We start from the raw sequence: 24,959 nt of genomic DNA, 5'->3' as shown, positions 1-24,959 counted from the left end.
TGATTTCCTCCTCTTTCTGAGAAGGATTGTGGCTTGAAATAGATTCTCCCTTGAGATAAAGCCCTACTTATCCCAGAATGAGCTGGAAACCCCAGCCTGGGCCCCTGTCCTACCAGGTGGGGGGTGTGGGGAGAGGGTTGTGGGGCTCTCACAATTGCTCCAGAGAGAGTCATGACCAGGGGCCCCTTCTTGCCTGCCCCTTGCAAGCTTCTGGTCTTCGGGTGTTCTGAGGGAAGGACCCATATAGGGCCCAAGCCCCAGTGATGGTTTAGCCAGGAGGTAGTGAATTACCCCTACATTGGAAACCCATTACAGCCTGAATTCTTAGGTAAATACTATCAAGCTTAGTTTAACCCCATCTCAAGGTGGGCTTCTTTTGGAGAGTGGGGGTTGGAGACAGCACCACCCCCCTCCCACATCCACTGCACCATGGCTGGGCGCCAACACCCCATTCAGCACCGTCCTGAGGAACAGCAGGAAACCCAGCATCCAGGGCCTTCCTCCCAGCTGGAAAGGCTGATCTGGGAGAACTTATGTGGCCTGAGTCACCCTGGGGCCGTGTGGAGCCGCGCTGGCCCTGAGTTGCTCAAGAACTTTTTTTTTTTTTTTTGTCTTGTCTGGGTCCTTTTCTTGGAAGGAAACTCCTGCAGGGGATTAGTGCAGAGTGGTTTCTCTCAAGCCCACTTTTCTGCTGGAAGAACCTTGTCTGCTGAAGCTCATCTTTCCAGCCTCCCTTTTAAAGAGACCCCTGTTCATGGCAGGGTCTGGGGTATCAATGAGGCCCTCGTGGTTAGGAGTGCTGGGAAAACAGCCAGTTGCCTTTGCTTGGGAAACAAAAGCCTGTTTTACACTCAATACACTAGTAGGAAGGTGTTGAAAATGCTCACCCCAGCATCCAGGCACCCATGACAGCAGAGACAACAGAGCATCCCTGTGTCGATGCAGACGTCTCTGACAGACCCTGTGCATGTGTGTGTGTGTGTGAGAGAGAGAACCTAAAATGTGGTAGGTGATTGGCTATGTCAGCCCTCCCCACTTCATGTTTCCCAGAAGAGCTTGTATGGCTAGGAAGCAGAGGAGGTATGCTGGCAGGAAAGCGTGGAATTGAGTGGAGTGTCTGTCCCCAGGAGCCTGGCGTCTGCCCCTGGTGGCCAGGTGAGCTTGGAACGAGGGCATGAGCTGCAGTCTGGGGACTCCCTAGCCCCCAGGAGCTGTGGCTCAGACCACCCTAAGATGTCATTTGTGCTGTTCCTTCCCAACCAGGATTTTGAACCCTTGTTGCTTTGGATCCTGGGGGAAGGAGGGGGTTCGTCTTCCATTAATAAGCCATCTGATGAGCTGAAGTGGTTAAGTTGGGGTCAAATGTGGTTCAGTACCTCCTTGGCATGCTCAGAAGGCTGTGTGTGTAATGCTTGCTGACATGGAGACAGGCAGGGGAATTGCCTTGCGCTGAAGAATTTCCAGGGCCTGGGAGGGGCCTACAGGTGTTCCAGAAGGAGGTGCTCACTTTGTCCACCCTGGTGTCCGCCGGTTTGGGGTAGAGCCGGTGCCAGGGCAGCTGCCTTGAGCCTGGTGGTCTTCCTGGCAAGAGCTTCAGCCTCTCATCAAACCCACCCCAAGGGGATGGACAGAGAAGGGGTCTGTTTCCTGCCTGGCCCATTCCTGCCTCCCACCCCTCCTCTGAAACACACACACCCAAGGCTCCTGATCAGGGCTTACTGCTCACAACAGCACTGAATTCACAGCAAATCCTTCTCCCTTTCTCTCTCAAAGCAAGCAGTAGAGATAGAGTTACAGCTCTGAGGAGAGGCCTGGAAAATGTTGTGTGAGGCACACCCCAGGATCCCTGTCCTGGAGGATGCAAATGGCTCAACTTCAGAGGCACCAGGAACCCAGTTCCCGAGAAATTGACCCCAGTTGTAAAATAATCAGGTTACTGATAGCACCTGCCCCTGGTTACACGCCATGGATACAGGCACGTTTCCACCATTTCCCCTCTGGTCTCCCATTTTCTCCTCCTCCTGGGCTGGGCAGCGGTTGGTGCTAGTTTGCCTGCAGAGGAGGAAGGGCCTCAGAGCCTGGGTGGAGAGAAACTGAACCTGCCCGTGAATTCTGGACTGCAGATAAGAGTAGGGAGGGTCTGGTCGGCTCCTCTCCTCCTGCCCAGAGTCAGGGCTCCCTGACTGGGGTGTGTCCCAGGAGCAGCCTTGGGTGGTGTCTTCCTGCCGCCCCCCCCCCACCCCAGCTCTTGAGTTCCCTTTCCAGAAGGGCAGTTGACCCAATCGCCCTGTGACCCCGCAAGTGGCTCAGGTCCTTTGGCGCCGAATAAATGATGACCTTTTGTCAACAGGTGGGCAAGGCTGCAGCCTGCAGGGTGTCTGAAGCCAGAGCCAGGAGTCACGTGGGGTCTAGGAAGCGGGGCCCCAGAAGTAATGGATTGTACACACTCCTTTATTTTTTAATGAAAGTTTCAATGAAGTTTGTTTACAGAAAGAGAAATTAGTAAACCAGGTTTCCTTGAGATTCCAGAGTGCCCGACTTGTGACCTCTGGGCCTGCTCTCCGTAACCCTCACCATCACCTCTTACAGGTCCCTCAGGGCCAGCTATGTCCCACTCTGCTCATCGCTGATAGGCTCTGAATTATGTGCTGGTAATTGCCTGTGTCACTGGCCTGCTCCTGGAGCCTGGGCCTGGGGTGAGCCGGTGAGGTGACAGTCTGCAGGGGGCTCTGCCGTAGCAGATGGATGGCAAAGGGGGCTTGGGCAGCCTTCTCTTGGTAGGTCCGCCTGGAAGTGAGGATGTGGGAGTTGATTTGGATTGGAACTTATAGTTTGGTGTATTTTTTTAAGTTAGGCCTCATAAATTTGATTTCTTACTTAAAAATTTACTGTATCAGGGACTTCCCTGGTGGCCCAGTGGCTAAGGCACTGCGTTCCCAGTGCAGGGGGCCAGGGTTTGATTCCTGGTGGAAGAACTAGATCCCACATGGCACAGCTAAAGATCCAGCAGGCCACAGCTCAGACCACAGCTAAAGCCAAATAAAAATAAATAAAGTTTTAAAAGTTTATGTATCAGTGGTATCAAAAGCTTAATAGAACCATCACCCACAGAACAGGGATTCATGTGGCAAAACACTGGGGGCTGTGGCACACTCACTGGGGATAGCTTGATAGTGAATAAGTGGAGACGGGGTTCCCCAGCCTCCTTCTCCTTCAGTGCCTACACGTGGGTCAAAAGTCGTGTCTCTCCTTCCCTAAATAACAGGGCCCTGGAAGGAAGGAGTCCTGCTGTGGTCTCAGCACTCCTAACACAGCACCAGCACATAGTAGGTGGTCCATCAGTGCACATCTATTCACTGATAAGAGTGGTCCAGGTGTGGGTGTAAATATAGCTTCATCTCCCGTGAATTTCCTTTGGGTCTCATCCTGAGACGCTTTGTTGTTAAGGCATCTGGTTCTTTCCACTGAAGGGAGGAAGTGTGGTGAGGCGGCCCCTCGGAGTGGTGGACTGTGATGTGGGTGCTGAGCAGACTGCTTGGGTTCCGATCTCACGAGCCCTGGGGCAGCTGAGGCAGGTCCAAGGTGGGGAGGGCGAGTACCAGATCTGGAGAGAGGCCTGACATGGGTGCCTGCTGTTCCTATTGGACAAGGAAAGCTCAGACAACCCTCGTCTCAGAGCCCCTCATGGATGGGCACTGGGTGCTCTTCCTTATTGGGTGGTCACAATTCAGTGTAAAATGTAGCCCACCTCTGCCCAGTTTGGCCTGTCTGGGCAGGGAGATGTGGAGAGAGGCCATTTGGGCGAACAGTTAAGTGAGCTGAGCCAGAGAAACCCGAGGCTCTGCATGGGGGCGCCTGGCAGCTGCAGGCAGGGAATGCCACACGGCAGCACGCTGCCACCCGCCTGCCAGCCAGGGTCCAGGTTTCATATGGTCTCCATTCAGGAACCATGTGTAACAGGACCAAGCCCCTGCTTGTCAGACTGATGCCGCATCCTCGTTAAACCCCAGTGTCATGCCAGGCAACTCAGCCAATTTGACTGGTCTCACTGGCTTTGTCCAGAGAACACAGAGCCCGCTCCCCACTCTTGGAAGGACTTAAGGCTGTCTCGGGGGAGAAAGGGCAGAGAGCCACTGTGCTGGCCGCTGCAGCTGAGTTCTCTGCTGCCCAACTGCCGGGCTGATGGTACAGACAAGCAGGCCATGTGAGGCGAGGTGCGGTGGACCCTAAGCTGGACTTGATGGAGAAGGGGGACGTGCATTTGGAGTTTGGGTTCTGAGGTGCCGCAGCACCGTGAGCATTCCAGGTGATGGGCTGGGAAGGAAGCTAGCGTCCGGGCCTTCAGGACTGCACGCTTCTGGCTCTGCTCATGACCTTGGGCGAGTGCCTTCACCCCTTGGAGCCTCAGCTTCCTCATCTGTAGAATGGGGCTGATAACTGCATGCACCCAATGGGCCTATGGTGCACTTGGCAACTGATAAACCATGGCTTCTGTCGTCGTTAAACTGTGGCCGAGGGGCTAGAGTGAGGTTCAGCACTGCACCAGCGGATCTGAATTTTCCTTGCTCATTGATGAAGAAAACCTGTGTGTTTGATGGAACTCCTTTCTCTGAGTGGAAGATGCCCACCCGGGATTATGTGCCCCTTAGGAGGAGACACCCCCGAATGGCTTCACTGCCCACGCAGCTCACGCATCCCCTAGTTCCAGTGGCCTCCTGACTGCCTGCTGGAACCCACCAGCCCCCCACACACACCGCCTGTCACAACCTCCCTCACTTCTGCAAGCCTCTGCTCTGTCGTCTGACGGCAAGGCCCTTCTTGGCCACGCTGGGAAACGCAGTCCTGCAGGTCCCTCGCCCCTCTTGTCCTGCTTTATTCTTTATCGTGTTGCCCTAACACTCCTGATATTATGAGTTTTTCTGCTGATGGTCCCTCTCCCCCGGTGTCCCTCTCCACAGTGAGCACCAGGAAAGCCATGACTTGTCCACAGGTAAATTTTCCAGCATCTAAATGCAGTAGACCTGGGTTCGATCCCTGAGTTGAGAAGATCCTTTGGAGAAGGGAATGGCTACCCACTTCAGTATTCTGGCCTGGAGAATTCTATGGACTGTATAGTCCGTGGGGTCACAAAGAGTTGGACGCAACTGAGCGAGTTTCACATAGATGTTCATTAAATAACTTGTTGAATGGATGGAGAATTTTGAGTGAGTGGTGCTTCCAGATGTTAATAGATTACTTGGTCCTTTAAGTCACAAGTGTTTCCACAAGAGCCAGGAGAAGGCCTTCCTACTTCAGCCGGGACTTCAGGGTCCAGTGACCCCAGGACAGCCAGGAAGGAGCCAACAGCCCACTCGAGGATGGCCTCGTTCCTGGCTCCCAGAACCCAGATGGCCCTACCCCTCTGAGGGTCCTTCTCCTCACCTGCTCACCGCCCCTTACCCTCCTGTCCCTGCCCAGTTAGCACAGGGAGAGTCATGTTGCCCTTTTTGAAGAGAGAACCCTTTGAACGTGCGTGTATCCCTCCAGGTATGAGAATCCAGTCTGAGTAAGCGGGCTTTCACCCAGGGACGGCTGTGGGGGTGCATTCTTGTGTATGAGGAGCAGAGAGCCTGTGGGAGGGAGGCAGGGCAGCTGTGTGTGTGGGGGGGGGGTGGTGGGCCCCTAGGGCACACGTGGTCCCTGTGCCCCGAGGCTCTGTGCGAGCAGCGTGGGGACCCCTGAGCTGGGCAGAGCTGTCATCCTCCTGATTCAGCCGCAGAGGGTACCCACTCCTCTGTGCTGCCCAGAAGCTGTAAATTCCAGGAAACTCCCTGCCAGCCAGGCTGGTGGGGGAGGGCATGGGGGAGCACCCACTGGTTCCCTAGCACTTGCAGAGCAGATGTGTCTGCCTCGGACAGCAGCCGAAGAAAGTTCAAACCGAAGTGTGTTTGCTTGCTGTAAAAGAGACCTCTGTGAGGGGCCCCTGGAGGGAGGTTTTGGGGGGGATGGTGCTCTGCCAGAGGTCCTTACTGGGGGCCCACAGAGGCCATTGTATCTTGCCGGATGGGGGAGGGGAGGGGGCAAAGCCAGAGCTCCAGGGTGTGGGAGCTGCTGGGTCATCTTTCTTGCGTTTTACAGCCAGCTCCCAAAGACAGTTGCTAGCTGCTGCTCCTGAAAGAGGCAGGGCCTGAAGGAGGTGGGGTCCCTTCCCACTGGAGGGCTGGGTGGAAGGGGCCCCGCCCCGGGGGTTCCCGGATGCCTGGCCCAGGGCTGGCTGAAGCCAGCAAGGGGAGAGGAGGCAGGCGTGGTCCTCGCCTGCAGGCCCTCCGGCTGTTTGGAAGGCCCTGGCGGCCCCCCAGGCCCTTGAGCCGAACCCCCTTTGCGGTCTGATCCAAACCCTCGCCTGCCCCACCCCCTTCCTTCGCTATACTTCTGGGGCTGGCCTTTTCAGCTCTGGAAGCCGCCCAAGAGCATATCTTTGAAGCACAGCAAAGGTTAGGAAGGAGGAAGACAGAAATGTCCTCTGGGCTGGGGGAGTGGGAGAAAGGAATTCCATGCATGCTCCACGGGAGTTGGGCGGCTGGCGTGGTGGGGGCCATCAGCCTGGCCTCAGCAGTGCCCGACGTGTCCTGCTGCCCACGTCTGCCCGCCTGGCCCTACGTGGAGTGAACCCTCCTCCCAAGGCTATTGGCAGGGAGTGGGGAGCAGTGGCCCTTGTTTACGGCGCTGCTTCAACCTTGGCTCACAGGGGGTAAGAGCCAGGCCCTGCCACCCGCCCCTACAGGATGCGAGACCTCATAATTGTCTTCAATTACAGCCAGCACCGGCCCTCAGCCCCAACTTCCTACAGGAACCAGAGCCCCAGCCACTTCCATGGGTGGAGGGGTAAGGGGAGAAGCCTATCCCCGCTGCAAGGTTTGGGGGTGCCCTATGGCCTATGGGGCAGTCCCAAACACCCTCGGGCCCTTGGGTTCATCCTGTATGCTGCCGAGGGCCTGCAGAGAGCCCGTCCCTGTTGAACGCCCACCTTCTTTGTCCCTGATCAGGATGAAACTTCTGTGAGCAGTGAAGATTTTGATATGAACGACTCCACATGGATGTCAGCTGACCCACACCTGGCCTCCAGCCTGAGTCCCAGCCAGGACGAGAGGATGCGGAGCCCACAAAACCTCCACAGCCAAGAGGACGGTGAGTGTTCCTTCGTGGCCAGCAGGGGAAGGGTTGTGTCTGCGCCAGGAGCCTAGGAATCTCCAGGGGGTAGACTCTGGGTTGGAGCCTCCAGGGGTGGCCGAGGCTCAGGCTGACAGCGGCCCCCAGCGTTCTCAGTATCTCCACAGGCCCTGCTGCCCCAGCCCTTAGTTCCAGGAAGAGCAGTTGTTCCTCCCAAAGGTGAATGGCTCAGAGCTCTTTTGGGGATTGGCAGCCTGACCACATCCCGCCACTTTGTCTGTTTTGATGCTCACGGGATGGTGGGATGTGGATTTCAAAGTTATCATGATTCAGGTCTGGGAAGGTTAACAGTGTGCCTGACCCAGAACAGTCCACCACCCAATCATGAAAACGGGAGTTGGGCTTTGTGGCCGGATGTAAGGCTCTGAGACAGGGTCCCTGCCTGTCCCTGGTGAGGAAGCAGACACTGTGCTTGTCTGTTGTGTGCCCCCGGCCCCTCACGATAGGAGGTGGGCCGGCTGAGGCTCTGTCCAGATCTGCCCTGGCCCCCCCATCCCCCCCACCCTCCAGGGCCAGCCCGGCAGCCTCCTCCAGCCTCCCTTGGAACAGAAGCATCTTCTTGGGGTGGGAGAGTTGGGGTCAGGGTCAGACCCCAGAGGTCTCCTCTGGCACTCTTGCGTCGAGCCCCCCAAACTGGGCCCACCTCAGTTAGACGTGGCTGTGGGTGTGCGGTGGCACCTGTGGGCAGAGTGTCCTGGGCTGGGCTCTGATTTTCCGGGCGGACACAAGGTGGGTGGGGGAAGAGCTGGAGAGAACTGGGGTGTAGAGCTGCAATTAGGAGGGGTCGAAGGTCAGGGCCTGGAATGTGGGAGGGAAGGTGCAGGGTTAAAAAGGGGTGTAGTGTTAACTCTGCGAAATAGGTTAGCCTTAAAGAGTAAATAAGGAGTAGGAGCCTTGCAGTTTGGGTCAAAGTTCGTCTCCATGGCGGAACCTGTGTGCCTGGCTCCCCGCAGCCTTCAGAGGCCTGAAATCTGGCTTTGTCTGGGAGGAGGCCCAGCACAGACACAGCCGGGGTGGCCCATCCACCGGCTGGGGAGCCCTGGGTGTGGTTCCGTGAGGAACGGGGTGCGAGGCTGCTGGGAAAGAAAAGGCTTTTGTCCCTTGACGCCTCAGGAGGTCAGTGCGACCCCCTCGTGCTGCCTCCCAGACCAGCACCTCCTTCCGGCGTTCCCACGGGTGGGGGCTGGGTGGGGGCACCATGTGCTGGGGATGGGGGGGCCCTGGGGTGAGATGTGCCCAGCAGCTGGCCTCCCGCCTCATCTGAGCTGATTGAGGGCCACACCCAAGGGCCACACCAGCGAAGCTCAGCCCAAAGCTGTGGACAGTACCTTCCCAAGAAGGATCCGGAGCATTTATTTATAACCCCCCGCCCGGAGAAGTAGGACTGAATGGGGGCCGTGGTCCCCAGCTCATCCTCAACAATTCTTATGCTGTTATTGCTTACAGCCACCTTTTGGGGGGCTCATGTCTGGCAGAGACACTTTCCAGAGAGATCTGGTGATCTGGGGGCCTCCAGCATCAGGTCTGGGGCTGGGTGGGAAGGGTCACGGGACTTCCTCGGTTACAGGGCTAATGGGGTCAGTGTGTCCCCGCAGCTGGCCCCAGAGGAGCCAGGTGGGAGAGCCAAGCCGGGTGTCTTCACACATGTCCTCCCCTGCCCCACCCACCACCTCCCCTCCCCAGCTGCCCAGGTCACCCCTGGCTGTGGGTGCTGGGGCCCAGGTCGGCTGGCCTGCTGACAGGACGAGGGTGTTCATCAGGGCGGGCAGCCAGAGCTGGAGACAGGGAGGATGGTGTTGACCATGATACCATCAATTTAATTATTTCATCAGAGCCTGTGTCTGGAGGCTGTGGGTTGACGTGCTGGCCAGAGGCCGACCCACACCCCGCGCAGAAGGTCGCAGGCCGAGAGAGACCCGTTGACCTGATCATCTCTACTGCCCTTCTAGTCCTAGTTCTGGTGGTGACCACCATGTCTGTCCAGACCGGTGGGCTCCCAAGGGGTTTGGGCTGGGCACAGACCCAGCCTGGAGTCCTTCTTCAGCCCCCCAGCCCCCACAGAGGCACGCAAACAGCCCCCTCTTTGAAGGTGCCTGCAGTGCAGATGTGAACTGGGAACCCACTCTCATCAGTGAAAGTTGGAAGGAAACTATCAGGGTCCTCAGGGTGTTCTCCTGTCCCCTGTTGTTAAGGAAGGACTGGGCAGGGGCAGGTCAGGCGGGGGCTCTGTCTGAATCCAGCCACAACCCTCCATGGTCTCCACGTCTCCACTCCCTGCTCCTGTGCCTTGATCCAGAGGCTTCTCCAGCACACACCAACCCCCAGGGCGGCTTGGTGCTCAGCCTCTGGCTCTCGGCGCTCCATGTCTGAGGCCCCCATTGTGAGCTCTGTAAGGGGTGGACCACGTGGATCCTGCTCTCTGCTGTGTTCCTGGTGACTCTGGTTCTTTGCCTGGTGCATTATAGGGGCCTGCTGAATATCTGTTGCCCAAATGAGTAAAGGAACGAGCATTTATTGAGTCCCTCCCTCCCCGACCCCGAACACACCAGCCAGAGAGGATAGAGGTTGGCTCCTTGTTGCAGCCAAGTCAGGTTCTTTGTTCGTGGGATTTCTGCCCTCCCCCCAGCCTGAGTACCTGGGTCTTTTTCTTTTAGCCAGAAAATGTGGGGGCTCCCAGGGCTGTGTCAGGGAGCATCTCACCTCTGCTGGCCAGGAGTGCAGCCCAGAGCATTTCAAAAAACCAGGCAGTTTGCACAGGTTCACACCTGTTGGTGGATGTGTTGGAGCCCTTCTCCTCTTCCACCACCTCCTCCACCTCTTCCTCTTTCAAATTTTAACCAAGGCAGATGGAAGCTGGACCTCGGCAGGGCAGATCCTGTGGCCCAGGCCAGGAATGAAGCAGGCCAGTTCTCACTCCCGGGAGAGTCTGCGCTTCACCGGGAGTGAGAGCATGCTTGCTGGTGCTTTCATCCCCAAGCCTGCCACCACCTGGGAGGCCTCACATCAGAGAGCGCCTCTATGGACCCCATTCCCAGCTTATTGACATCACAGCAGGGGTGCTTGGCTGGGGAGCCCCAAAGTGCTTCCTCATCAGGGTGGAGCTGCTGTGGGTGAGCACATGGCTCTCACCCCGGCTCAGGAGGGAAGTGCTGATCAGTGAGCAAACTGGGGCCATCTGGCCAGAGTTGGGGGATGCCAAGGCTGCTCCCCTCCTCTTTCCTCTTTGGCAGGCATTGAGGCCATGTGTGAGGTTCCCCAGAAGATGGGCTTGGGAGTCTGGGGACCAGAAGAGGCTGCCCCCCTGGAAAATCAGAGCACTGCCTTCTTAGGCCGAGTGATCCAGGCTGTTCCCACCACTGCCTCCAGTCCACGTATAGCCAGGTCCCCCCAGACCGGCACTAAGCACCAGCTGAGGGTTTGGACTTTCTTTGGAGTCCGAACAGAACCCTGGTCTCATCATAGGTGCCTGGAAAAACACTCTGGCCCAGGGGCTGCATTTTAGGAGGTGGAGAGGAGGACAGTTGGGAAAAGCCAACTGTTGAGCCTGTGTCCAGAGACGCTATGGTCGGGCGTTACTTAGGACTGAACAGCACATCTGTGTGTAGTTAGGCCCCGTCAGTGGGATGATGTGTTTGATGGCCATCTCTTCCTCAGATCCTGAGTAAGCACTCTGAGAGCCAGTTCTCTGGTGCCCAGCACAGAGCAGGTGGAGGAGTGTCTGTTAAATGAGTAAGTGAACGGGGGTGCAGGCTGGGCAGGTGAGTCAGCGTCCAGGGGACGTCAGAGGCGTGGCCAGGCTAGGGCCCTCTCCGTCTTCCATTTCCCCTTGATGTGCTTCATCAGGCCTCTTGCTCTGCCCCTTCCTGAGCGGAAAATGTGAAGCCTGGCCCCCAGAAGGGATGCAGGGGGTGGGGAGCGGACATTACTCACCTCCCGGGCAGACAGGAAGTCAGCTCCAGGGCAGAACCCAGGGTCCTGCTTCTTTCTTCCTGCAGGGTCGTGGCGGGGGGTGGGGGATGATGGTGCTGGGTAGGAGCTGGGGGGCTGCTGGGGGGCTCTTGTTAGTGCCTGTCAGATGAGAGGCGCCTCCAGTCTCAGGCCTTTGGGACCCACTGGAGCTCAGCTTGCCTCCCCCTGGGGACATGGTGCCAAAACTTCCTGCCTGGACGCCTGGAGCCTCCCCTCCAGGACCCGTCACCACGTCAGGACCGAGGCACTGAGGGTCCTGGCTTAAGCCCTTGGTTCTTTCAGGACTCTCCACTGGGTCTGTCACGTGAATACTGAGCCCTGTGGCCCAGGAGGCTGATAAACCCTTCCTGGCTTTGTCCCTTCCAAGAGCCTGCAGGAGAGGGGCAGGTGCTCAGAACCGGGGACCCCTGCCAGGTTGTAAGCTGTCTGAGGGCAGGAGATGTGTCTCTGAAAAAACGTGTCATTTCACATCTATTACATTCATTGTAGATAATAGAAAATAAACAGAGGAGCAAAAAAAAAGCAATCAAAATTATGTGTTTGGGACATGTTTTTCTTTGTCTTTTCTGTGTATGTAATCAGTCTTGTTTTCTTTATTTAAAAAAAAAAAAAAAAAAAAAGGAGGAGGGATCATGTAGTGTTGGAGTCACCTTTTTTTCCTAGAAGTTGTCTCGCCTCTCCCCTGCACTGATACTGCATTTTTAAAGGTGGTCCAATTATCCTGGTGATTGGAAGCCCCAGTCCTGACCCCACTTTCTGCTGAACTCTGTGCTGATGGCAGTTGGCTGTGGGCTCAGAGCTGTGACTAGGCCTTTCCTACAGATGGGGAGGTGACTTGGCCAGATCCTATGTGACCACAAGGGTGGCTCTGACCCCAGAGCCTGAGTCTGGACCACTCATGGGGAAGGGCGTTCCAGCCCCTCTTTCTCGTTATCGCAAACCGTGCAGCATGGAGTAGCCTCAGGGCCAAGCGTCCTCTTCTGGGCTTCATCCCCAGCCCTCGACTCAGGGCAGGTGCCCAGCGAACAGCTGTTAAGAAGCCCGTGGCAGAGCTGGGGGACCAGCAGAGGCGCCTCGGAGGAGGCCACAGTGTGATGTTCAGGCAAGTGTATAGCAGCCTAGGAAGCTTGGGCGGTACGGCAGGAGGAGGCTGGGAGGAGAGGAAGATGCTGGATGGCAGGATAGGGGGCTTCTTGGGTCACTTGTCTCCAGAAACTCCTGGTGACCCCAAGCTTCAGCCAGGAGAGAGGGCCCCGGCCAGTTGAGGGGCTGGCATTCGAGGGTTCCAGGAGGAACGAGAGAGATGAGGCTGCCTCTTGGACCTGGGGTCTCAACCGGACATGGCTCCCTGCTGGTGGCCTTTGGCACCCTGCCAGGGCTCCCCTGAGCAGGTCCTGGCCTGCCCTGGTCCTGCAGTGCAGTCTGAAGCAAGTTGCTCACCTCTGATCCCTGGCTTGGGTCTGTAGTGTGCCCTGGGTGACTGCAGCCATTAATCCTGGTGTGTCTCAGGAGCCCTTTGTGAGGCCCAAGGCTTCCTGCTTCCTGCTCTTGCTGCCCTTGGATGGGGCCCTCCATTACCCAGAAATGCAAACTGGACAGCGGGGGCAATCACTGGGGGGCAGGCGTATGACTTGCTTGCCCAGGGCTCCGTATTTACGGCAGTGCTGCCTCTCCTGCCCTTGCCTCTCTCCCCGTCGTGGGCTCCTCCCTGGTGTCCACAGGGCAGGTCTGAGCGGGAGTGTGCCCCAACCCAGACACGCTGCCCCAGCCCAGACTCGGATCTGCCTCTGCTCCCACCTTGTTGTGTGGCCAGTCACTCCCCCTCACTGGATGGCTGGTGAGGACCGGACGATGTGTGGACGAGGAAGGCTGGGTTGGATGGGGATGGGATTATTTCTCTCAGGTGGTCAGGTTGGTGCAGGGGGTCCTGACGAAGAGCTGGAGGTGGAAGGCCATGGCTAGCTGGCACTCACAGGCTGAGGGGCTGGAGGTGGGTCAGGGGCCTCCTTTGAAAGACTGAGCGGTCCTCCTCATTTCCCCATCCCCTGGACCCTTCGCTGGTCCAATCTGTCTCCTCATCCTTCCAGGTCTTTCTCGATCCCGTCTGCCCACTGAGCCCTGTGGGCTTTGGACCACAGCTCTCTTTACAAGCTCACTACCTGGGTGCTCACAGCTTGCTCTAGCATCTCCTGAAGTCCCAGCCCACTCCCCACCCACATGTACCAGGACTTGTGGGGGCACCTTACATCTCCCAGGACCCTGCAGATCTCCTGGAATCTGCACACCTAGACCCATCCCAAGCTCCCACGCTGCTGGCTGCAAGTTAACACTGCCGTCCAAGGAGAAGGCACCTGGGCAGCCGCTTACCCACTGGGTGCTGGCCACTGTGGGCACTCAGGCTGCTCAGGAGTGTTCCCAGCTAGGGGTGGAAGCTGCTCATTTGAGGGAACAGGCAAGAGGCCGTCCTGCAAGTGGGGTCGGGACCCGGCCACCAGGCTCAGAGGCAGTCACCCACATTTGCGCCTGGGCTTCGTCCATTTCACGTGTTATCTGTCCATGATGGCCACCCCAGCAGGGGCCCCAAGCTTCATGGCCTGCTGCAGCCTGCGGCCAGTGGCCGTGACAGTCGTGGTTGGGCATCCTCCCTGATCACTGTTGACATGTAGGGAAGGCTGTGACTGCTTCGCTTCGGCCTCCCTGGGATGGCTTCCTGCAGTGGGCTTTTAAACTGAGCCTCCCCTCCCCGACGCCTGCTGGTCTTGGTCCTGACACCACCTGTCTCAGGTGAGGCTGGAAGCTATGTCTGGGCCTCATTCTCTGGCTACTGGTCACTTCCTCGCTCCTTCTAGATTAGTGGCTCTTAGCTCCTATTCAAGGCTCTGAATGTCCACACCGGATGGAGAGGTGGTAGCAGTGGCCTCTTGCCGTTTATCCTCCCCGGCCAGGAGCGGAGAACTAGGACCCAAGCTCTTCTGGGAATTGGCTGTGGGCTGCCCAGCCAGTCCCGGGTCACAGGAAAGTGTCCATCATCAGCTGGGCTGCAGGCAGTTCAGACAATGCTGAGCTGTTCTAGCCTCTGGCCGCCACGGGGTAAGGGAGGCCAGGAGACAGCACCGAGAGATCCCTTTATCCCTGGAGCAGGCCGGCCCCACACAGCCCCGGCCTTGTGCAGCCTGCCAGGGTCTTAGGCCCTCACAGGCCCCCAGATGCCCATAGAGGTGAAGTTCACCTGCTAAGAAAGAGAAAGGGAGATCCCTTGCACACCTGGAAGATTCACCTAGGCCTGCTCAGCCATTGGGGTGTCAGAGCCCTGCCCCCCTCCCCAGCCCAGGACCTATGGAGACCCAGCTGCCCACTGACCCTCTACGGAGGCAGGCCGGCCGTACAGGAGAGGAGGCTGGGGAAGGGGTGTGCCCCAGAGGCATCACCACCCGAGCCTGTCCAAGGGTGGCGTTCCTGGGAACCAGGAAGTAACCAGGGCCACGTCGGCGTCATCACTCTGACCTAAGGACTGGGATGCACCGAAGCGAGACCGGCTTCTGGGCAGACTGGCGGAAGGCCTGCACACAAGCATACAGGCTCCGGGGCCAGGGCCCTGCCCCGTGACTCCTTCACACACGGTTGTCCGAAGTCATTCTGTTTGCTCTGAACACATCATTTGTTGTGGGGTTGGGGCAAGGGATGCAGGGGAGCTGCTCTCTTAGCTAGAGCTTAGCACACTGAGTCAGCATTGAGTTCTCACTGAGCGTGCTTGTCCTTGAGGGTGGGGCCAAGGAAACTTGGGCCTGGGAAGACATAGACCTCGGCAGTCCGTACAGAGAGTGGTTCCCCTGGGGCGCATTTGGCCAGTATTTACTGGGGAGGGGGCTGTGGAGAGTAGGGCAGTGGCAGGGGTGGAGGGCTGTCCTGTAGTACAGTTGGGCAAGCCAAGGCCAGAGAAGAAAGAGCACTGGGTAGGGGTGCTCTGGGGCCTCAGGCCACACTGGGGCCTGTCTCTTTCTGTTCACACTGTGATGGTGAGGACCTCCCCCTGGGGGCCTTTGGTTCCTTCCTGCTGTCTGTTCTGGGGGAGGTGGGGTGCAAAGCAGGCACAGTGAGTCTGCCCGGCGCCTGCCACATACTTGGTGCCCACCCCCACTGAAGACAGCCCCCAACCCCGTCCCCACTGCAAGCCCTGCTCAGGCCACCTGCCCAAGACCCCAGCTCTCATCTGCAACTTGGGACTGAGACCCCAGGGTCCCTTCACTGAGAGAAGTGATTTCAGGTTAGGGGGAACATCACAAAAATCTGGGTGTGCCCTAATGTGGGAGCCACAGACCGCTATTGAAAAGGGCTCATGCAAACTCAGGCGTACCATGGGTGTAAAATACACACAGAGTTTCCAAGGCTTTCTATGAAAAAGGATGTATAAAGTAGCTCGAGTTTAACACAGTATTACGTGTTGAAAAGATAATATTTTGGCTATATTGGGTTAAATAAAATAGATTATTAAAATTTACTCCACCTGTTTTATTTTCTTTTTACATTTTTTAATGTGGCTGCTAGAAAATTAACAATTCCTTACGTGGCTCACATTAAGTGTCTGTTGGACAGCGCCACTCTGGACTCTGAGGGCCCTCAGGTGTTGACACCAGCTTAAGGAATGAGTCATAAAAGGTTGATCAGGACGATGGATGCTGTGGAATAGAGGTGTTGGGGGTGGTTTGGGGGCAAGAATGCAGGCCAGATGGAGAGCTGGACTGGGCCAGGCCTTTGGAACCACAGGGATGGAGCAGGGTGGCATTCATGAGGGGCAGCTAGGGGGCCGTGGGGGTCTGAAGGCCAAGCTGTGGGGCAGGTGCCCAGTGTGTCCCCACCACCCAGGATGGCGGAGTCCTAGTGACACCACCTCACCCAGCTCCTCAGTGTCCCCCATTTGACCCTGGGGCCCTCCCCCTTCCTTCCGGGAGGAAGAGCAGGGTAGCCTGCCAGGAGCCTGGCGCTCCAGGGAACTATGCATCATGTAAACACAGCCCAGCCGCTGGCCTTTGTCAGAGCAGGCGGAGGCCAGGCCTGGCCTGACGCACCCCAAATTCAGAGCAGAGTCGGTGCCCCCAGACTGCAGCCCGAAGCCACGTGGGTGAGGGGGCAGGGACTGGCTTTTCCAGATCCAGCCCCAGCCCCCTCCGCCCCTGGCTGGCTCCAGCTCTCTTGCTTCCCCACCTCCTCCCCAGCTCGTCTCTGGTGTGTGTGAATTATTGATGCTCCCTTCTCTCCCCTGCCTGGAAGCTGGCAGAGAAGGGAGACGCTGCCTGCCTCGCCACACCTCTGGCCATAGCAGGCCGCCAGCACCCAGAACCCGTGAGGCCATATGTATGTACACCCTGGGACCATGGGCCAGCAGACCTTTGCACCCTTGCCCAGCCCTCCTTGGGAGCCAGTGAGGGTCGCCCCTGGGAGAGGGTGCCACTGGCTGTGGCCCCAGGGCCCGGTGTGGCAATTGGCTGCTCGCACAGAGCCGGGCTTGTGCGGGCTGCGGGGCGCTGGCGCCCACATAAGGGCATTGTTTGCCGAGGTAAAAGGGGTTTTTGTCTCCTTCTGGAGACTGGACAGAAGGAGGAACAATTTCCTCCATTCATCACTAATTCCCCCATTTGAATAGCAGCACATTGCCCCACGTTACATAGATGGGCACACAGTCCTTCCCTGCCCGGAGGCATTCCGGGCCCAGGTGGTGGGCCCTGTGTCCCTGCCCAGTCTGGGGAGCTGCTCTTCGCCGGAGCCCGGGAGGCCTGGTTTTGTGAAAATGCTCAGAAGGGGTGCATTCCCTCTGCTTCCCTGTGGTTCCGCACCGCACTTGTCCCTGTCACTGAAGCCACAGGTTGGGGGCTGTCTTGTCCTGCTGGCATGATTCTGGGCTCTGGCAGGCTGGCCGTGGGTGGGGTGCCCACCCTGGAGGGGCCCCCTGCACAGCCACGCAGGTCAGGACCAGGTGGAGACAAGAGGGTCACTTCCAGCTCCGCGTCACATGCCTGGAGGCCTGCACCCCGGAAGGTCCGACTCCAGCACTCCAGGTGCCCGTGGGGCCAGCTGGGTTCTTTCACAGGGTCATAAAGTGTCAGAGCCCAAGAGGGCGTCAGCGGCAACTCCCTAGGCTGCAGATAAGAGGAGCCAGGGAGGCGGGCTGTGCCCAAGGTCAGGAGGCAGCAAGGCCCTGCACCTGTTCCCCCGGCACCGCTCCTTTGGGCACGGGTTTGGGTCCATGACCGTGTCTCCCTTAAATCACATTGTTTTTGGAGAGGGTGGTGGGCGAGGCAAGAGTTGCGAGTGGATCAGAACCCCGCTTGCCCTGGCCTGCGATGCTGATGTTTCTCCCTGTTCCTTCTTTCCCCAGACAGTGACAGGCAGGTCTCTGGGCCGGGCTGTGCTAGGGTGCTGGCGGTGGGCCCTGCTGCTGGCCCCTCCTGGGGTTAGGGAGGGCCACGATGAGGAGAGAGCCCCGGGGTGGTGGTGGGGGGAGGCTCCATTCCCTTGGGCCCTCCTAGGGCTAGAACCGTGGACTACTCAGAGTCCAGACCAGGCCCACATGATGCGACCTGCCTCCAGCCAGCTTTTGCAGTTAAGGAAATCATTGGGTCCTGTAACCAGAAGTCTATGGCTTTCTTTGGCTTTAGGCACGGATGGATTTTGGGGGGACTGGTCTGTGCTGGACTGTCAGCCCTGCTGGGGCTCCCTGCTGAGTGAGCTCTGCAACCCCTGGGCTGATGGCAGAGTATTTCTTCGTTTCTGCAGACGCCCCTGGACTGACTTCCGTGGGCCCATCGCGGATCGCTGTGATGGACTGTGCTGACCGGCTGGGCTCGGGGCATAGGCTCACCCTTGGGAGACACGGGGTGCCCTTGCCAAAGGGAGAGGGCTGTGGTTTCTGGAGAGACAGGAACCACCTGGGGCAGCTGACAAGGGGGCTGGGCACAGACCACAGACAGAACATGTGAGAAGGTGATAAATGCTCTGGAAAACTGGGTAAAGGAGTCAGTGTCAGAGTGGGGGCAGCGAGGTCGTGCTGAGAAGGTGACCTTTCAGCAAAGCCCTGGAGTGGGAGGGGACATGGAGTGTCCTGAGACGAGGGGACAGTAAGTGCCAAGGCCAGGGCACAGCTGGATGGGGCAACATCTGGGGATGGGGTGGGGGTGGGGTGCTGCCAGGAGGGCCCAGCAGGAGGCCTGGGGAGGGTTTGGCTTCAGTTTGGGGGTTTGAACTCAGTCCAAGGGCTGCGGCTGGATCATAGCCACTGCCAGGGTTGGTGGGGGGGCATTGACAGGTAACACTTCACCCCCAGCAGCTCCTTTAACCTGCTGGCCTTAGAGGGCTTCTGCACTTGCCCCTGACCTTCTCAGCGCTGTTCTTAGAGGCTTCTTCCATGGGCTACTTCCTCCAGAAACCCTACCCTGCCTCCCTCCTGCACAGCGCCCACTCTAGACTCCCCCTCCCCGGGGGGAGCGCCACAGAGGGCTGGTCTGGAACTCGGGCCTTGAGCTCGCCACAGAGGAGGAGGGGTTGCAGGGACAGGGATCAAGGACACAAAGCACACAAGGCTCTCCCCAGAGCCGAGTCCTGTGGACCCCGTTTGGTTTCTTGCTCCTTAGAGGGCAGCAAGCACCCCCGTCTTCCCCTGCTGTGTCCCCAGTGCCTCACACAGGCCTGACGCCCAGCAGGTGTTCGAGGCAGGGAGGGACGAGCACAGGGGTTCGTGGCCCTGTCCCTCCCCCACCTCCCCTCACCTGCCCACCTCAGATCTGGCACCAAGCTGGTCTCTGAGGGGCCCCCGGAAACCCACAGTCCAGTCTGGGAGAGTATGTGTTACAAAGTGAGAAAGCCTGTGGTCAGGGAACCAGTTGTTTGTCTTTTTCTTCAGCACCGATTTGCTGTGTTGGGCACTGTCTACACCTTATAAATCCTATTTTACTGACATGGCACCCATTTTGAAAGGAGGCGAAGGGGCATCTGCAGGGACACACAGCCCCTGCCTTCTGCCTAAAGCCTGTGGCCTCCCGGTCAACAGAGTTGCAGGCAGTCTGTAAGCAGGTTGAGGGCGGCGTGATGGGTTGAGGCGGGGGGTGCTTGTGACTTGCCTGTGCCCCCTGAGGTGGGCTCTGTGTGTGTGGCTGGCTTTCCCGGCCCCCAGGTGCAGAGTGGAGGTGGGAGAGGCTTGGCCTGCGGGTCCATGGGGTGGCAGCAGATGGAGCTTGTAAACTGGGGCCCACTGGCTTCCTCCAGGATTTTTGTTTTGTTTTGCTTTGGGGGAATTTTTTGTGGTGATAAATTGTGTAAAACAGAATTTGCCACTTTGTAACCATTTTTAAGTGTACAGTTCAGCAGCATTAAGTACACTGACCATGTCGTGTAACCAGCGCACATTATTTCCAAGATAGAGTTCGCATTACTGTAAATAGAAACTCTGCAACCATTAAGCAGTAACTCTCTGTTCCACCCAAACCCAAGCCCCTTGAGACCCTCAGATATTCTCATTCTCTGTGGATATGATGATTCTCGATATTGATATTGCACGTGTGTCCTCTTTCAATATCTGTCCGGCTGTGTCTGACTCATTTCACTTGATGCTATCATTTCCAGAGTTCATCCATGTTGTAGCATGTATCAGAATTTCATTCCTTTTTATGACCGAATATCTCACTGCATAATTAGGCCACGTTTGGTTTGTCTGTTTGTCCAGCAAGTTTCTTCAAAATGTAAACAATGTGAGTCAGTCACCAATATTTAAAAACCTGGATATTTACACATGGGTGCCTATTTCCAGTTTTCTTCTAAAAATTTGGAATACATAGCTGCACAAGGTCCAGACTCCTGGCCTTGTGGGTCTCATCTGCCCAGCCATTTCCCTGCCAGACTGGGGTGGCATCTTCCTCGGAGGAGGGGCTGTGCTACCATTGGAGCCACTGCCTGTGACTCCCTGGGTGGGCAGGTGAGGTGCACAGCCCTGGGGTAAGGGTGTTGGGAGCTCGAGTCTAGGCCAGCACCCTGGGCTCCTGAGCTGGAGGGCCTGGGAAAACACACACGCACACATACACACGCACACACGTGCATCCTTAGAGCATCCAAGCCTCCTTCATGCTCATGCCTGGAGATGCACAGGGCAAGAGGGGCCTTCCTCCCTGGAGAGAATCTGGTTGGGAGGTAGGCAGTTGGGGTGCCACCTCTTGGGCCTGTGCCCACTGTGATGTGTCAAGAGGCCTTGGGCCTGATGCCCAGGCTGAGCATTGTGACATTGGCTCCCTTTGTGCCTGGTGTGGTACCCACTGACCTCCAAGCAACCCCTCCTTCCAGAGGAGGAAGGCTAGGCCCTCTGAGGTCAAGCAAGTGGCTGGTTATAGAGTGGTACAGGGTGTGAAGTCATGCCTGCCAGGTGGGCTAAGAATAGGCACTGGCCAGAGCTCAGGGGAGCTCAGACGGTCAGCCAGGATGGACGTGATCCTTGCTCTCCCATCTCCTGGGCCCTGGCAGAGACTCCCAAAACCCCAGATGTTGGGGCTTCTCCGGCAGCTAGGCCGAGCCCTGGTGGGGAGGTGGGCAGCTCTCAGGTCTGCACCTGAGCTGGTTGAGGAGGCATGACATATCCCTTGGAGGGCTGGGCACAGGCTGGGGTCGGGTCTGTGAGGACCTCTTTCCCAGGGACCGTGGAGGGAGGAGGTCTGCTCTGAGAAGGCAGCGTTGGGCCAGCCAGTAAAGGCGGACTCACATTTACTGAGCTGGACACAACAAGGCAGGCAGATTAACAGAGGCCTGGAGCTGTGAGGTTCAGCAGTGGCCAGTACAGTGGGACCTGGGCTGGGGGAGGCTGCAGAGGTCACACGGGCAAGAGTACAAACTCTCCTTGGGCAGGCTGTGGGCAACAGGAAGGTGGGGACTAGGGCGGTGGTAATTGGGCTGGTGCTGGGGAAGGGAAGGGTGGAGACAGGGGCAAGGGTGTGACCAAGGGAAGCTGGAGTGCTGAAGAGGGAACTCAGCCAAGAAGACTAGATGGAAGGTGGGGGGTGGGTGTGGCTTGGCAGTTCGGCAGCCCATTCACTTCCCATGTGTTTCAGCAGTGAGCATCTTGTGCCCTCAGGAGGACTGGCCTCTTGGCCGTTGTCTCTGCTATGCTTCTCAGCTTGGGACCGGGCCAGCATGCAGTAGGTGCTCAATAAATACTGCTGGCAAGTTTGTTTATCCCACAAATGTCTAGATTGGTCACTGGAGACACTGTCAGAAGAAAACCAGACCCATCTGTGATTGAGGAGGAGGGGATGGGCGGTGAACTTCCAGAGGGTAGCAGGGCGGCTGGCCTGGGGACTCGGGGATGTAGCTGAGCAAGGTGGGGATCTGTGGGGCGGCCTTGAGTAGAGCCTGGAGCGACCCTGCAGGAGGATGGAGAGAGCAGTGACTGCCCAGAGGAAGAGGAGAAGGAGGGGCAGCCTGGCCCAGGGGACCTGCGGCAGCTGAGGGGGAGGGGTGCCGCTGCGCGGAGGCCTTCCCATCCCCCTCCGCCCTGGGCCTTGGCTGCTTGATGGGCAGCCTGGCCCCGCCCCTGGGCAACCGGCAGGCCAGCGATTGGTTGGCGCACTAGAGCCGCTCGGTCGCCATGGGGACGCTCGGGAGGTGCGCGTGCCCAGTGCCCAGCCCCAAGGACTAAATCTTCATAATCTGCTGGCTGGGAGGGGTGGGGGTGGGGTCGTGCACGACCCTGCCCGGGGGGAAGGGGTGTCCTGGGATGCGGTCAGGGCTCCCTGCGGCCGCCCCTCCCCCACCCACCGTGGTGGCAGGTGCAGAGCCGCTTGGGCACCTGGGCTTCACCAGGAACCACGCGGTACTCACCTGACGGTAACCCCGGGAGCTAGACTGTAGCTTGGGCCTCTGCCTTCTCAGCTGACCAAGCAGGAGGCAGGGGGCAGGGTCGGGGAAAGGAGCCTGAAACTCATCGGATAGCCCCCGAGTTCTAAGTTTGTCGTCCTGGATTCCCTGGCAATGCTGTGCTCTCTGCAGCAGGGGGCGCCCTCCACAGGGCTTTGTAGGGCTGTCGCCGCAGGAAAGGCGGGATGGCCCACTGAGGGGCCACGGACAGAGCCCCTGCAGCCCTGGCTCTGGGTGTCCAGTGTCGTGTGGCCATGCGGGGAGATAGGTCTGTGTCTACACGGGCTGGCCAGGGTTGGGCCCAGGCCTGCTTTGCCAGGAGCAGGGGTGTCACAGTGGAGCCATCCTTCAAGTCAGGGGGTGGAGAAATTCCAGGGTCTGCGGTGGGGACTTGTCCTGTGGGGAAGAGGGTGTGAAGGGGTTAGGCAGTGGTGAGCCAGGGGTGTCAGAGGACCTCTGGGCCAGTACCGGGTGGATCAGACTGGAGGCTGCAGCCGCTCATCCCAGACCCTCGAAGCTGAATGTGGCGTTTGTGGGAGTGGACCGCAGGAAGCCACCATGCCCTGCACACTTCCCTGGCTGCTCTGTTCCTGGTGGCACCGGTTTCTGGCAGCAGGACCCTGCCCCCCCACCTCGGGGCTGGGGTAAGGCTTGGAGCCTCCAGCAGGGACAGCAATGCTCGCCTGCCCAGGGATGCCTGTGAGGACTACACAGGGCAAGTACCACTTCCCTGAGCTGCCCTGCCACATACCTGGGGGTGTCTCGGGGGTTGGTGGGTGCTGGGGTGGGGCCTCACATCCAGGCCTCTCATTCCAGACGACTCCTCCTCTGAGAGCGGTAGCGGTAATGGCTCCTCCACCCTGAACCCCTCGACCTCCAGCAGCACGCAGGGAGACCCGGCCTTCCCCGAGATGAACGGCAACGGCACCGTGGCCCCCATGGACTTCACCGCCAGCGCCGAGGATCAGCCCATCAACCTGTGTGACAAGCTCCCGCAGGGCTCCACTCTGGGCACGCCCTCCTACCCCTCCGATGGCTGTGGCGCCGATGGACTGCGGAGCCGTGTCAAGTACGGGGTGAAGACCACCCCCGAGGTGTGTGGGGCTGTGGGCTCCCCACAGCTGTGAGCTTTGGCCACTCCTGCATACACGGCAGGGTTGTGTGAGGCTGATGTGAAATCGCATGTTACCCGGGGCTGTGGCCACCACCAGCGGAGGCAGGGTGGTGGCCGTGGCCACTGTGCCATCATTTGCCTGGGGAGGGCCTGAAACGGGAGCAAGCCCCTCACTTCTCCGCCTGCGTCCCCATCTGTGAAGTGAGGTTGTTGGCCCAGGCCCTAGTGGAGGTGGGGAGGGACCTGTGGCCTGGCCCCTCTGCCTCCAGAGCAGGGTCCGCTGTTAAGAGCAGCTGCAGGCAGGCTTCATTCAGCAGAGGCCCCAGGCTTCCCATTTGCTGACTGGTCTGCACGCTTGTCCCCATTTTACAGATGGTGCAGATTGAGGTCTTGGTGGCCTCAGGGACGTGGAGGTATAAAATCCAGTAGACCAGTCTGAGGGGGGGCAGATAGATGCCCCCCATTGGGCCTCCCCCACCTTCTCCTGTTACTTCTGCAGGTCACCTCCAGACCACTAAGATCTGCAGCGTGGCCTTGGGTGTGGGAGCTACCCCGAGGAGAGGGCATTTTCTCCTGCCAGAGCTGGGGGGCCAGAGGTGCCTTCTCAGACCCCTACTCTCCTGGGCTCCAGCCGAGGCCCCTGTCCAGGTTCCTTCTCCTCCCGGGACTGTTTCCTTTTCTGCAGAGGGTGTAGGGTGGGTACCAATGCTGGCCTGCAGTGGTATCTCTCATGGGACGTTTCTATACAAGAGTCTCTATACATTCGTCATACGGTCAGTGTACCCAAGCCCAGGCCACAGAGCCAGGACTGGCAGCGCATCGTCCTCCCCCTCCACTTTTATTTTTCTAATTTATTTTTTGGCTGAACTCTGTGGCATGTAGGATCTTAGTTCCCCGACCAGAGATCGAACCTGTGCCCCCTGCATTGGAAGTGTGGAGTCCTAACCACTGGACCACCAGGGAAGTCCCCGTCCTCCCCTCTTTGGGTCCCAGTGGCAGGCACAGCCTCTGCACGGCAGGCAGAGAGCTGGCACGTGTGAGGTGGCCACTGTGAGATGGGAGGGTGAGTGTCTCCTACAGTCTGTCTCCTCTCACCCTGGCGGAGGATCTGTCAAGGAGCGCCTGGGAATGTGACTGACCCATGGCACCTTTGACCCTCCTGTGCGAGTCTGACACAGCCTGGCGGGAGGCCAGAGGACCTGGCTGTCCCTGGCCCTTCAGAGACTAGGTGTGGTGGGTACTAGGTGTGATCGAGAGATGGGCACAAGGCCAGGGACCCTGGGAAGGCTGGCCCTGCTGGGTGTGGTCACATGGAGGCTGGTGGTGGCAGCTGCTGCCGGACAGGGCAGCAGTCAGTGTCCGTCTTTATCTGCTTGTTCATCAGCAAGAGCTGGGTACCACCTGGGCCACTGTGGCAGGGTCTGATCTGTTTCCTGGGGCTGGCTACCTACTAGAAGCTATCCTCCATGAGGGCAGAGACCGTGTCTCCAGGACACTGCCGGTCAGGACGCACCAAAGCCACAAACTTTCTAAAAGTTTGGCCTTACCAGAGCATGTGTGGCAGGGGGCAGGAGACAGGATGGGAGCTGAGCCATAAAGGATGAAAAAGAGGGGAAAAGCAGGGAGCTAGGGAAGGGCTCCTTATTCTGGAGGGCAGGGGAGGGGTCCCGTCTCTGCTCCTGCTGCAGGACAGGGTGGTTGCCCCGTGGGCTGGGCCTGGTTCCCTCTCTTCTTTCTACACACGGGCTCTGCGTCAGGCTCCCGGTGACTTCCGGGGGTG

The 24,959-nt window shown here is 58.4% G+C and overlaps 1 protein-coding gene across 7 annotated transcripts in view; it reads left to right on the top strand.

Moving 5' to 3' along the window:
* Positions 1-24,959, top strand: part of NOL4L (nucleolar protein 4 like) — a 131,334-nt gene that overhangs the window by 96,545 nt on the left and 9,830 nt on the right. For 5 of the 7 annotated variants that reach the window (XM_025001189.2, XM_025001190.2, XM_025001192.2 and 2 more), the window contains 2 exons: positions 7,026-7,167; positions 22,882-23,159. In XM_025001189.2, the coding sequence (XP_024856957.1) occupies positions 7,026-7,167; positions 22,882-23,159 (420 nt within the window). Of the gene's footprint in view, positions 1-6,493; positions 6,731-6,750; positions 6,865-7,025; positions 7,168-22,881; positions 23,160-24,959 lie in introns of those variants that run through there. The other 2 variants (XM_015474268.3, XM_025001191.2) reach the window with 2 other exon arrangements.

This window comes from Bos taurus, chromosome 13, assembly GCF_002263795.3.
Source record: "Bos taurus isolate L1 Dominette 01449 registration number 42190680 breed Hereford chromosome 13, ARS-UCD2.0, whole genome shotgun sequence".
Lineage (NCBI taxonomy): Eukaryota > Metazoa > Chordata > Mammalia > Artiodactyla > Bovidae > Bos > Bos taurus.
Note: the sequence above shows the minus strand (reverse complement) of the source record. Positions and strands in the feature narration are given on the sequence as shown.